The sequence below is a fragment of the Protomyctophum bolini genome, assembly GCF_963924005.1.
Source record: "Protomyctophum bolini genome assembly, chromosome: 21".
In the NCBI taxonomy this organism is placed as follows: domain Eukaryota; kingdom Metazoa; phylum Chordata; class Actinopteri; order Myctophiformes; family Myctophidae; genus Protomyctophum; species Protomyctophum bolini.
The window spans coordinates 629,056-643,809 of NC_137882.1; the positions used below are offsets into that span (position 1 = coordinate 629,056).

General features: G+C 44.6%; 1 protein-coding gene across 1 annotated transcript; it reads left to right on the plus strand.

Moving 5' to 3' along the window:
• The first annotated feature begins 643 nt into the window (after positions 1-643).
• pxdc1b (PX domain containing 1b) lies at positions 644-12,141 on the plus strand. Its single transcript, XM_080794347.1, has 5 exons — positions 644-2,018; positions 7,291-7,382; positions 7,648-7,765; positions 8,396-8,492; positions 10,931-12,141. Exons 1-5 carry the CDS (start codon positions 1,649-1,651, stop codon positions 11,064-11,066), a joined length of 813 nt encoding a protein of 270 aa, XP_080650473.1. The 5' UTR covers positions 644-1,648; the 3' UTR covers positions 11,067-12,141.
• The last annotated feature ends 2,613 nt before the right edge of the window (positions 12,142-14,754 follow it).

A 14,754-nucleotide genomic window follows, 5' to 3' on the forward strand; every position in this document is an offset into this window, starting at 1 on the left:
CTTGTAGATCTGCTATTTTCAGCATGCGACCTTATAAGTGTAAAATGACTTATACTGGATCTCTTGTCCACTAGTCCCTTCCTAACATTTTAGTCTAGTTTTTAATTAGTTGACAAAATTGTCAGTATATTTAGTTTTAGTCATCATAGCTTCGTTTTCATCTAGTTTCCATATAGTTTTCGCCAGTGAAAAAAGGTGGTAGAAGATTTTTTTTTTGTCATAGTTATAATATAGTCGACTAAATCAACACTGCAGCTATACATCACTGTTGCCACATGGGAAACGTGTAGAGAGAAATCACATAAATATATAATGTATAATATCGTTGCTGTCAGGAGGAAACCATAACTCAATTTTTAAGTTTCAGATTTTTGTGGCATATTTCAGTGCTATTGAACACCCTTTACGTCTGCGTTGTTTCACTTTCAGCAGATCTACAAGCTCACGTTGAGAGCTTGTAGATCAGCTATTGTCGTCTAAAAGTGCCCTCCTAACGGGATGTCAGCCCCTGCCCCTCGGACAGATCTCTGCACGCCCTTGCAGGACACAGCACTAACTGCAGTCTAACGGTTCCTTGTCGCTTGTCTCCTCCTACTATAAGTTTTAAAGAGCGACACAGTATTATCCTCGTCTAGTGTTGGAGCTTTGTTGACTGACTGGGGAGTCAAACATTAATTGCTCTCTTTTTCTCTCTCTCGCAAAGGATACCGAAGATTTAAGAAAGAAAGAAACGGGACTATACTCTTTGGGGTTTATATAATACGTGCGGACTGGACCCGGAGTACACGGGGTGGGTTTCCGACGCGATGCTGTCCCTGTGAGGAAGGAATGTTCTGTTTATGGTCAAACAGTGTTTAGGCTACAAATGAGGATACGACGATTTCAAAGAAAAGAAAAGGCGACACTCCTTGAATTGGGCTTAATCCGTGCGAGGTGTGAACGGACTGGCGATGCGATCCTTTCCCCCTCTGTCTGTCTGTCTGTCTATCTGTCGGTTTCTCCGTGAGGACTTTAATGTTTATGTTGTTCGTTAACGCAGCTGTCAGAATGCCACGTTGATCACTTGATCACGTTGAACTCAGACTAACATCCTCCCACTATGAACCCTGAACCCTAAACCACAGCAAAACAACAGACTAACATCCTCCCACTATGAACCCTGAACCCTAAACCACAGCAAAACAACAGACTAACATCCTCCCACTATGAACCCTGAACCCTAAACCACAGCAAAACAACAGACTATTAACAGACTAACATCCTCCCACTAAACCCTCAACCCTAAACCACAGCAAAACAACAGTAAAAGTTGCGATATTTTCCCTTTCCTTTCGTCGCAACGACAACAGTATAGTGAGTTGGCAGTTAGACTTTGAAGTGTCTTTGCAGCAGGAAGGAAGATAGAATGCTGGACTAAACGGACCGCAGTCTGATCCATGAACCACAGGATGCAGTTCTGCTCCAGAATGCTGGACTAAACTAAACTAAACTAGTCTCGACTTATAGTTCTGCTTCATGTCCAGGCCTCCAGAACCGTACAGGAGTTCTGCTTCAGAATGCTGGACTAATATAGTAATATTCTCCATGGACAGACACAGACTTAAGACCTCCAGAAGCAAAGCCAGCTGGTCGTTGTAGACTTTTCTTCATGGACAGACTCCTCCAGAACCTCCAGACCTCCAGAACCACAGGTCACAAGGGGTTCTCCTCCTTCATGGCATCGTCCGTGTTCGAAGGCTCGTCTGTGGCCAACATGTTCGTGAAGGACTGCTGGGTGAACGGCATCCGGAGGCTGGTCATCGGCCAGCGACCCGAGCAGGGAGCCGGGGGCTCCGGGGGGTCCGCTGGGTCTTCTGGGGGGTCCGAAGAGGACTTCTATGAGATCCGGACGGAGTGGTCTGACAGGAACATCCTCTATCTGCACCGGAGCTCCTCTGACCTGGGAAGACTGTTCAGGAGATTAATGGAATCCTTCCCTGAAGACAGGAGAGAGCTGTCCACGTGTCCTCTGTTAGAAGGTTATTATTATTATTATTATTATTATTATTATTATTATTATTATTATTATTATTATTATTATTATTATTATTATTATTATTATTATTATTACTACAGCTGTCCACGTGTCCTCTGTTAGAAGGTTATTATTATTATTATTATTATTATTACTACAGCTGTCCACATCTCCTCTGTTAGAAGGTTGGAATGAAACCATATAGTGAGTCCCACTAGTCCAGCAGTCTGGGTTGTGGAAAGCTTTATGTAGGGTTCCGAGAGGGGCTAGGTTGTGGAGTGGGTAATTTGGTATACGGTAGTCTAAAATATTGTCTATTTATTTACATACGTTCATGAATCCACTTGCTGACCGGCTGTCGGTATTGTGCTTTTTTTTATAGGGGTTTATATATGTGACCCTATAGTACCATTGCCATCCTATATAAGGTTTATATGTGGCCATGTCATCATTCTTTAAGTAGCATGTCACATGTGAAACTATAGGGTTTTTTTTCTGAATCCATTCCAAGCATTAGTTTAGCACACAAAAACACTCCTTGGGCTAAAAACGGCCATTGTGATCGTCACAAATGTGATGAGGTCAGCACGTTTTGGGGAATTTGGGCACATTTGGGCATGAAAGTGGCTATGGCCGTACATAGCAACCTGAGAAACAATGTTTTCTTTCACATGTAATGATCATTTAACTCAGGCAGAGCAATAACCTCTCCCGGAATCTATTCATAATTCTCCCAGAATCTATTCATAATTATCCCTGAATCTATTCATAATTCTCCCAGAATCTATTCATAATTCTCCCAGAATCTATTCATAATTCTCCCAGAATCTATTCATAATTCTCCCAGAATATATTCATAATTCTCCCAGAATATATTCATAATTCTCCCAGAATCTATTCATAATTATCCCAGAATCTATTCATAATTCTCCCAGAATCTATTCATAATTATCCCTGAATCTATTCATAATTCTCCCAGAATCTATTCTTAATTCTCCCAGAATCTATTCATAATTATCCCTGAATCTATTCATAATTCTCCCAGAATCTATTCATAATTCTCCCAGAATCTATTCATAATTATCCCAGAATCTATTCATAATTATCCCAGAATCTATTCATATAATTCTCCCAGAATCTATTCATAATTATCCCTGAATCTATTCATAATTCTCCCAGAATCTATTCATAATTCTCCCAGAATCTATTCTTAATTCTCCCAGAATCTATTCATAATTATCCCAGAATCTATTCATAATTATCCCAGAATCTATTCATAATTCTCCCAGAATCTATTCATAATTCTCCCAGAATCTATTCATAATTATCCCTGAATCTATTCATAATTATCCCAGAATCTATTCATAATTATCCCAGAATCTATTCATAATTATCCCAGAATCTATTCATAATTCTCCCAGAATCTATTCATAATTATCCCAGAATCTATTCTTAATTCTCCCAGAATCTATTCATAATTATCCCAGAATCTATTCATAATTATCCCAGAATATATTCATAATTATCCCAGAATCTATTCATAATTCTCCCAGAATATATTCATAATTATCCCAGAATCTATTCATAATTATCCCAGAATATATTCATAATTATCCCAGAATCTATTCATAATTATCCCAGAATATATTCATAATTATCCCAGAATCTATTCATAATTATCCCAGAATCTATTCATAATTATCCCAGAATATATTCATAATTATCCCAGAATCTATTCATAATTCTCCCAGAATATATTCATAATTATCCCAGAATCTATTCATAATTATCCCAGAATATATTCATAATTATCCCAGAATCTTTTCATTTCAACATGGGCCATTATTTATTCGTCATTTGAGCCACGGAACCACCATTTGTGACTCTTTGATACAGAGACAGTCAAACTGATTTTCTTTTTTGTTTAAATCCAAAATGAGTTAATATCACAGGCAGACTCTTCACATACTAGAGCATGTCTGAAATAAGTTTCAGAGCTGAAATTGACATGTAAATATGAAATAAATGCTTAAACATGTAGCTATAGGTGTAATGTTAGAGTCCACAGAAGACATGTAAATATGAAATAAATGCTTAAACATGTAGATATAGGTGTAATGTTAGAGACCACAGAAGACATGTAAATATGAAATAAATGCTTAAACATGTAGATATAGGTGTAATGTTAGAGACCACAGAAGACATGTAAATATGATAATAAATGCTTAAACATGTAGCTAGGTGTAATGTTAGAGACCACAGAAGACATGTAAATATGAAATCAATGCTTAAACATGTAGCTATAGGTGTAATGTTAGAGTCCACAGAAGACATGTAAATATGAAATAAATGCTTAAACATGTAGCTATAGGTGTAATGTTAGAGACCACAGAAGACATGTAAATATGAAATAAATGCTTAAACATGTAGCTATAGGTGTAATGTTAGAGTCCACAGAAGACATGTAAATATGAAATAAATGCTTAAACATGTAGCTATAGGTGTAATGTTAGAGACCACAGAAGACATGTAAATATGAAATAAATGCTTAAACATGTAGCTAGGTGTAATGTTAGAGACCACAGAAGACATGTAAATATGAAATAAATGCTAAAACATGTAGCTAGGTGTAATGTTAGAGACCACAGAAGACATGTAAATATGAAATAAATGCTTAAACATGTAGCTATAGGTGTAATGTTAGAGACCACAGAAGACACGTAAATATGAAATAAATGCTTAAACATGTAGCTGTAATGTTAGAGACCACAGAAGTGAACCTTTTCAAGCCTGTTTTCTCAACTCTCTGTTTCTCTGCCAGACATTACTCTATAAGTCATATCTCCAAAACCGGTGGGTCAAACACCAATATGTCAATTTGAAGCTATGATTCCCTGGGACGTCTAATCTGTCTTTCTGGTCTCGATCTGAAAAGTTTGTGAACAACAGTTAGACCGGCCGAGTGCTCAGGACTATTATCTCTCTCTCTCTCTCTCTCTCTCTCTCTCTCTCTCTCTCTCTCTCTCTCTCTCTCCAGTGATGGATCGCTCCCCCCCCGCCCCCCCCCCTGGGGTTTAGTAATTCTCACCTCGGCTCAATATTTCATTTACATCCTCCTGGCTAAACGGACGCTCGGACAGGAAGTCCAGCTAGAAAAGAACTGTCACCTCCCCTCAACAAACGCTCTCTCTCTCTCCCTCTCTCTCTCTCTCTCTCTCTCTCTCTCTCTCTGCTGGCCCCCTCGGTCGCCCATGTTTTCCTGTTTCGGTGCGGTAACCCGTGGCAACGAGTGAGGCGCGCAGAACTTTCACACTGATGTCATGATGAGAGGGAGAGGGTGATAAACACCCTGGACAACGCTCCACACGTCCCAGACTCTTCTCCCTTCTCTAAAACACCCTGGACAACGCTCCACACGTCCCAGACTCTTCTCCCTTCTCTAAAACACCCTGGACAACGCTCCACACGTCCCAGACTCTTTTCCCTTCTCTGAAACACCCTGGACAACGCTCCACACGTCCCAGACTCTTCTCCCTTCTCTAAAACACCCTGGACAACGCTCCACACGTCCCAGACTCTTCTCCCTTCTCTAAAACACCCTGGACAACGCTCCACACGTCCCAGACTCTTCTCCCTTCTCTAAAACACCCTGGACAACGCTCCACACGTCCCAGACTCTTCTCCCTTCTCTAAAACACCCTGGACAACGCTCCACACGTCCCAGACTCTTCTCCCTTCTCCAAAACACCCTGGACAACGCTCCACGCGTCCCAGACTCTTCTCCCTTCTCTAAAACACCCTGGACAACGCTCCACACGTCCCAGACTCTTCTCCCTTCTCTAAAACACCCTGGACAACGCTCCACACGTCCCAGACTCTTCTCCCTTCTCTAAAACACCCTGGACAACGCTCCACACGTCCCAGACTCTTCTCCCTTCTCTAAAACACCCTGGACAACGCTCCACACGTCCCAGACTCTTCTCCCTTCTCTAAAACACCCTGGACAAAGCTCCACACGTCCCAGACTCTTCTCCCTTCTCTGAAACACCCTGGACAACGCTCCACACGTCCCAGACTCTTCTCCCTTCTCTGAAACACCCTGGACAACGCTCCACACGTCCCAGACTCTTCTCCCTTCTCTAAAACACCCTGGACAACGCTCCACACGTCCCAGACTCTTCTCCCTTCTCTAAAACACCCTGGACGACGCTCCACACGTCCCAGACTCTTCTCCCTTCTCTAAAACACCCTGGACAACGCTCCACACGTCCCAGACTCTTCTCCCTTCTCTAAAACACCCTGGACAACGCTCCACACGTCCCAGACTCTTCTCCCTTCTCTAAAACACCCTGGACAACGCTCCACACGTCCCAGACTCTTCTCCCTTCTCTAAAACACCCTGGACAACGCTCCACACGTCCCAGACTCTTCTCCCTTCTCTAAAACACCCTGGACAACGCTCCACACGTCCCAGACTCTTCTCCCTTCTCTAAAACACCCTGGACAACGCTCCACACGTCCCAGACTCTTCTCCCTTCTCTAAAACACCCTGGACAACGCTCCACACGTCCCAGACTCTTTTCCCTTCTCTGAAACACCCTGGACAACGCTCCACACGTCCCAGACTCTTCTCCCTTCTCTAAAACACCCTGGACAACGCTCCACACGTCCCAGACTCTTCTCCCTTCTCTAAAACACCCTGGACAACGCTCCACACGTCCCAGACTCTTCTCCCTTCTCTAAAACACCCTGGACAACGCTCCACACGTCCCAGACTCTTCTCCCTTCTCTAAAACACCCTGGACAACGCTCCACACGTCCCAGACTCTTCTCCCTTCTCTGAAACACCCTGGACAACGCTCCACACGTCCCAGACTCTTCTCCCTACTCTAAAACACCCTGGACAACGCTCCACGCGTCCCAGACTCTTCTCCCTTTTCTACAACACCCTGGACAACGCTCCACACGTCCCAGACTCTTCTCCCTTCTCTGAAACACCCTGGACAACGCTCCACACGTCCCAGACTCTCCTCCCTTCTCTAAAACACCCTGGACAACGCTCCACACGTCCATCTTTAACCCCCTTTGACGAGCCTTAAAATAGCGCACACGCATCATGTGCTATAGTGTCGGAAATCAATCCATGACCCGCGCGTGACAAACCACATCAATACAGCATGTGGAGATGTGGACATATCCTGTAGCGTTCGTTGGGTCTGCCAGGCTCAAAGTTCACTAAACCAACGTTTTGTGTGTGTTTTGTTGTGTTGTTTCAGGACTGGTGAAGATCAAAGAGGCCAGTGACATCGAGATGAAGCTGAACGAGGTGGAGAGGCTACTGAAGAACGCTATCACCATGCCATGGAAGGTTATTATTATCACCACGGTTATATTAGAGCCTTATCACCATGCCATGGAAGGTTATTATTATCACCATGGTTATATTAGAGCCTTATCACCATGCCATGGAAGGTTATTATTATCACCATGGTTATATTAGAACGTATTCCAGGTCTAAATGGGTGTTACTCTGTAAACCCTCCCCAGTATTCCAGGTCTAAATGGGTGTTACTCTGTAAACCCTCCCCAGTATTCCAGGTCTAAATGGGTGTTCCTCTGTAAACCCTCCCCAGTATTCCAGGTCGGAGGTGATGCTGACGTTCTTCGAGCGGTCACCGCTGGACCAGCTGCTGCGGAACGACAAGGTCCACCGAATCCAGCCCTGCTTCCAGAGTCCAGTCCAGATCTCAGGTAGTGAATCCAGCTCTGCTTCCAGAGGCTACCCGCCCCGCTAGACCAGAATGCACGCTGGCTGGGCCAGGCTACCCGCCCCTCTAGACCAGAAAGCATGCTGGCTGGGCCAGGCTACCCGCCCCTCTAGACCAGAAAGCACGCTGGCTGGGCCAGGCTACCCGCCCCTCTAGACCAGAAAGCATGCTGGCTGGGCCAGGCTACCCGCCCCTCTAGACCAGAAAGCACGCTGGCTGGGCCAGGCTACCCGCCCCTCTAGACCAGAAAGCACGCTGGCTGCTCCAGGCTACCCGCCCCTCTAGAACAGAAAGCATGCTGGCTGCTCCAGGCTACCCGCCCCTCTAGAACAGAGGCTGTGCTTTCTGGTATTAAATAATTAAGAGTTCAAATGTGATTGGTCGGTTGTGTCTTTCAGAGATCATGTGATTGGTCGGTTGTGTGTTTCAGAGATCATGTGATTGGTTGTGTGTTTCAGAGATCATGTGATTGGTCGGTTGTGTGTTTCAGAGATCATGTGATTGGTCGGTTGTGTGTTTCAGAGATCATGTGATTGGTCGGTTGTGTGTTTCAGAGATCATGTGATTGGCTGTGTGTTTCAGAGATCATGTGATTGGTCGTTGTGTCTTTCAGAGATCATGCGCTCCAACGGGTTCTGTCTGGCCAACACAGAGACCATCGTCTTCGATGACGACCTCAGACCGCCGTCCACCGACTCCACAGAAAACAGGTGAGTGGCGTCGTCTTCATCATCATCATCACTTATTTAACCCATTCTGACCTGAGATCAGATTCTAAAAATGTCTGTTTGAAAATGACAGTTTTCCGAAAAAGCTATATGTTTCTATGTCAGTCGTTCCAAAAATAGCAGACCTACAAGCTCGTAGCGCGCCACTCAGTGGCGCGCTACGAGCTTGTAGGTCTGCTAATCTTTCAATAGCTAAAGCATAGCATAATGCTAACACCAAAAAGGGGTTCCCACCCCCAAAATGGGTTAACCCATTTAGACCTGAGATCAAATTCTAAAAATGTCTGTTTGAAAATGACAGTTTTCCGAAAAAGCTATATGTTTCTATGTCAGTCGTTCTTCGATTTTTCAAAAAATAGCAGACCTATACAAGCTATTGAAAAAAAAGCTCATAGCGCGCCACCGAGTGGCGCGCTATGAGCTTTTTTTTCAATATCTTTTTGCAATAGCTTTTTTCAATAGCTAACACCAAAAAGGGGTTCCCACCCCCAAAATGGGTTAACCCATTTAGATCTGAGGACGGTTTTGTGAAAACCCCTCATGTTTCTATATCAGTGGTTTGTCAACCTTTTTCATGTCAATTAAGGACCCCCCAGAATAATATGTAATAATATGCCTGCCGACCCCCATCTGAACCCCCCACCCCCCCGGTTCGCTCAGAGATTTAATATACAGTAGCATTGAGAGAGGAGTGTTGCTGAAGCCTCCATGACAGGGTGATATAACCCTGCAAGACCCACCGTTGAACTGTGTATAAGAACTGTGTTTGAAAAATAAACGTGTCACCCCCGGCCGCTTCACTCATATGGATATGAAGAATGGATATGAGAGAAAACGCTAATGTTACTGCTGCTGAATTAGTTATATTTTCGCTAGAAGCAAACTGTATCATATATGAGTGACTGACTGTCGCAAACGATACAGAGACACCTCCCTGACAATAACGCAGAGACAGCTTGTTTATTTTTGGACCACAACGCTTATAGTAGACGATATTAAGATCACCCCATGTTATTCTCCATAGAGACATTACTTCCGTGAACCAGGGGAATCGAAGGGATGAGCGAGTTACGTCAGGACTTCGGTGCTCTATAAATAATACAACATATTGTAATTATTTTAAAATAACTTTCTGTTCTTTTTTCACCTAAAAAAACATCATCATTGATGTTCATGATGAGAGAAGGAACTGGCAGAGGAGAATCACATGACTGATCACATGACTGATCACATGACTGATCACATGACATGATGAATCACATGACTCCTCGGCATTAGTGCTGAAACGCCTTGAAGCCAGCCCAACTTATTCCTATAGTCTAGTCACACTCAGTGCCGTGAGTCATGGCCTATAGTCTATTCACACTCAGTGCCGTGATTCATGGCTGTGTGACCCTTACCACGTCTCGTTGTGTGAACGCCTCTCCTTTGAGAAGGTCTTTGTGTTGTTGTGTGAACGCCTCTCCTTTGAGAAGGTCTTTGTGGTGTTGTTGTGTGAACGTGTCTCGTTGTGTGAACGCCTCTCGTTGTGTGACCGCGTCTCCTTTGAGAAGGACTTTGTGTTGTTGTGTGAACGCGTCTCGTTGTGTGAACGCAGCGGGAGAGAAAATTCCTTGACCATTGACTGACCACTCCCAGCACCTCAGGAAGTGTCTCTGTACTGCTTCCCCCCCCCCCCCCCCCCCGTGTGTGTGTGCGCGTGCATGGAGGAAGCAGAGCATGGCCTCTTGTTATTACACAACTAGGGCTGCCAGGCATCCATATGAGCTGAACTGGCTGCGTGCGGGCGTGCGTGCGTGAGTGCAGGCCTGCGTGCGTGCACACATTGAATCAAGGGTCCTGGTTGGAAGTGCTGAATGTAATGGTCAATACATTGCATTAATAATTTGGGCAGGCAGATTATTAGAAAGTTCAGATGGGGGTCCCTGGAACAACATCTTTTCAGATGGGGGTCCCTGGAACAACATATTTTCAGATGGGGGTCCCTGGAACAACATATTTTCAGATGGGGGTCCGCGGTCAATTACACATCACTTTTTTCGGTCCTTGACATGAAAATGTTTGAGCACCTTATATAGAGAAACATGGGGGGGGGGGTTTTCAGAAAAAAAGATTTATTGCAATTATACAACAGTTACCCTTAAAACTAAGAAAATCGCTGAAAAAAACATGTTTCTTTAATGACAGATGTAGTCACTATACGACCACAAATGTCCCAATAAACTAGCTAGCCTAGCCACCCAGTTTGCTAGCGCTCTGGGAAAACAGAGCAGCTGAATTCTGTGTTTTGATTAGGCGTGGAGGAGTGGTGCTCGTTTGAACCACGGCTAGAAGGCCGTTTCAACCAATCAGATCGCTTCCTGGAAACGACCTGTGGTATATATAATAACAACGTAACGTTTGGTTTTGTGTGCCGGCAGGTATGACGACGACGGAACGGACTTCCTGCCAGCGCAGGAAGCAGAGCCGAGCGCGGAGGAGGAGGAGACGGAAGCTTACGTCACCAACCTGTCCTACTATCACCTGGTGCCCTTTGAGACCGACATCCTGGACTGACCAATCACCTGGTGCCCTTTGAGACGGACATCCTGGACTGACCAATCACCTGCTGCCCTTTGAGACGGACATCCTGGACTGACCAATCACCTGGTGCCCTTTGAGACGGACATCCTGGACTGACCAATCACCTGCTGCCCTTTGAGACGGACATCCTGGACTGACCAATCACCTGCTGCCCTTTGAGACGGACATCCTGGACCGACCAATCACCTGCTGCCCTTTGAGACCGACATCCTGGACTGACCAATCACCTGCTGCCCTTTGAGACCGACATCCTGGACTGACCAATCACCTGCTGCCCTTTGAGACCGACATCCTGGACTGACCAATCACCTGCTGCCCTTTGAGACCGACATCCTGGACTGACCAATCACCTGGTGCCCTTTGAGACCGACATCCTGGACTGACCAATCACCTGCTGCCCTTTGAGACCGACATCCTGGACTGACCAATCACCTGCTGCCCTTTGAGACGGACATCGTGGACTGACCAATCACCTGCTGCCCTTTGAGACGGACATCCTGGACTGACCAATCACCTGGTGCCCTTTGAGACCGACATCCTGGACTGACCAATCACCTGGTGCCCTTTGAGACTGACATCCTGGACTGACCAATCACCTGCTGCCCTTTGAGACCGACATCCTGGACTGACCAATCACCTGCTGCCCTTTGAGACCGACATCCTGGACTGACCAATCACCTGGTGCCCTTTGAGACCGACATCCTGGACTGACCAATCACCTGCTGCCCTTTGAGACCGACATCCTGGACTGACCAATCACCTGCTGCCCTTTGAGACCGACATCCTGGACTGACCAATCACCTGCTGCCCTTTGAGACGGACATCGTGGACTGACCAATCACCTGCTGCCCTTTGAGACGGACATCCTGGACTGACCAATCAGTCCAGGATAAAAGAAATAGCAGACCTACAAGCTCGTAGCGTGAGTGCCACGCTACGAGCTTGTAGATCTGCTATTTTTGGAAAAAGAATGTGAAAATGTGCCGCAAATCTTTGAACATATATTCTTTCAGAGCGAACGTTTGTACCTCGTCCTGGTCTCTGAGGGTCCCGTCCTGGTCTCTGAGGGTCCCGTCCTGGTCTCTGAGGGTCCCGTCCTGGTGTCGGAGAGTGTGTCTCTGCCTCTACGTATTCAACCGCCGTGCCTTTCTGTCCTCCATAGCAGACGGACGGTTGCCATGACGACGTCGGAGGAATGCTGTTTGTTACATCATCACCGACGTGCTTTGTCCTTTCCACCACAAGACTGTGAGTGATGTCACCAGTGTGTGATGTCACCAGTGTGTGATGTCACCAGTGTGTGATGTCACCAGCCTCACTGTGTACGGCAGTGTCTTTCACCTTTAGCTAAGCCCCGCCCTCTCCCTCCTAGCCACTCCCACTTGGACACTTTCCAGCCCGGGCTCATTCATTCCAATGTAAATATCATGGATTTTAACAACATTAACCCATTCTGACCTGAGATCAGATTCATACGAGGTTTCCACTGGACACACACTGGTCTGATTAACCCATTCTGACCTGAGATCAGATTCTAAAAATGTCAGTCGTTCTTCGAATTTTTCAAAAATAGCAGACCTACAAGCTCGTATCGCGCCACTCGGTGGCGCGATATGAGCTTGTAGATCTGCTATTTTTCAATAGCTAAAGCATAACATGATGCCAACACCAAAATGGGTGCCCGGTCAGAATGGGTTAAATACTGGTTCATTTTTGGAACCAGAAGCTTCAGAATCTCTTTCCAAATCCACAACAAGGCCTGCCGTTGAACTGGGAACATATAAAACTATGTTTCATCATACAGGAGAACTATTGGTGGAGAGGTTTGTCTAGCTCATGTTATGCCTAGCTGTCATTGGACCATAGCAGTTTGGGGAGGGGCTTATCTATAGGTCAATTGCGATTAACGATTTAATTATTTGTATGTTTGTTTTCTTTGGACATTTGGAACGTACGTTACAACTTACAATTAATATTTGTTTTCCTCTTAGGCTTTGTAACACGCACACACACACACACACACACACACACACACACACACACACACACACACACAGGGCAGATTATGACAAATAACTTAAATATACAAATAAATCACTGACACATTTAATAATACAACAATAATCTTTCCAATATATGTACAAAATAGCAGAAATAGTTGATCTACACACTTGTACGCTTGTAGATCTGCTATTTCTGAAGAATGTTTGAAAATGTATGGATATTTCTCAAATGATTGACGATTATAAAGTGAGTTTAATGTCGCTTAACGTCATTTAATGCAATCAAATAGGACTTTTCTCTTTGGATGTATGGGGCTGTCAATCAAATAGGACTTTTCTGTGTGGATGTATGGGCTGTCAATCAAATAGGACTTTTCTGTGTGGATGTATGGGGCTGTCAATCAAATAGGACTTTTCTGTGTGGATGTATGGGGCTGTCAATCAGACAGGACTTTTCTGTTTGGATGTATGGGGCTGTCGATCAAATAGGACTTTTCTGTGTGGATGTATGGGCTGTCAATCAAATAGGACTTTTCTGTTTGGATATGGGCTGTCAATCAAATAGGACTTTTCTGTTTGGATGTATGGGGCTGTCAATCAAATAGGACTTTTCTGTTTTGATGTATGGGCTGTCAATCAAATAGGACTTTTCTGTTTGGATATGGGCTGTCAATCAAATAGGACTTTTCTGTGTGGATGTATGAGGCTGTCAATCAAATAGGACTTTTCTGTGTGGATGTATAGGGCTGTCAATCAAATAGGACTTTTCTGTGTGGATGTATGGGGCTGTCAATCAGATAGGACTTTTCTGTGTGGATGTATAGGGCTGTCAATCAAATAGGACTTTTCTGTGTGGATGTATAGGGCTGTCAATCAAATAGGACTTTTCTGTGTGGATGTATAGGGCTGTCAATCAAATAGGACTTTTCTGTGTGGATGTATGGGCTGTCAATCAGATAGGACTTTTCTGTTTGGATGTATGGGGCTGTCAATCAAATAGGACTTTTCTGTTTGGATGTATGGGGCTGTCAATCAAATAGGACTTTTCTGTTTGGATGTATGGGGCTGTCAATCAGATAGGACTTTTCTGTTTGGATGTATGGGCTGTCAATCAGATAGGACTTTTCTGTTTGGATGTATGGGGCTGTCAATCAAATAGGACTTTTCTGTTTGGATGTATGGGGCTGTCAATCAAATAGGACTTTTCTGTGTGGATGTATGGGGCTGTCAATCAGATAGGACTTTTCTGTGTGGATGTATGGGGCTGTCAATCAGATAGGACTTTTCTGTGTGGATGTATAGGGCTGTCAATCAGATAGGACTTTTCTGTTTGGATGTATGGGGCTGTCAATCAAATAGGACTTTTCTGTTTGGATGTATGGGGCTGTCAATCAAATAGGACTTTTCTGTGTGGATGTATGGGGCTGTCAATCAGATAGGACTTTTCTGTGTGGATGTATGGGGCTGTCAATCAGATAGGACTTTTCTGTGTGGATGTATGGTCTGTCAATCAGATAGGACTTTTCTGATTGGATGTATGGGGCTGTCAATCAGATAGGACTTTTCTGTGTGGATGTATGGGGCTGTCAATCAGATAGGACTTTTCTGATTGGATGTATGGGGCTGTCAATCAGATAGGACTTTTCTGATTGCAGCCA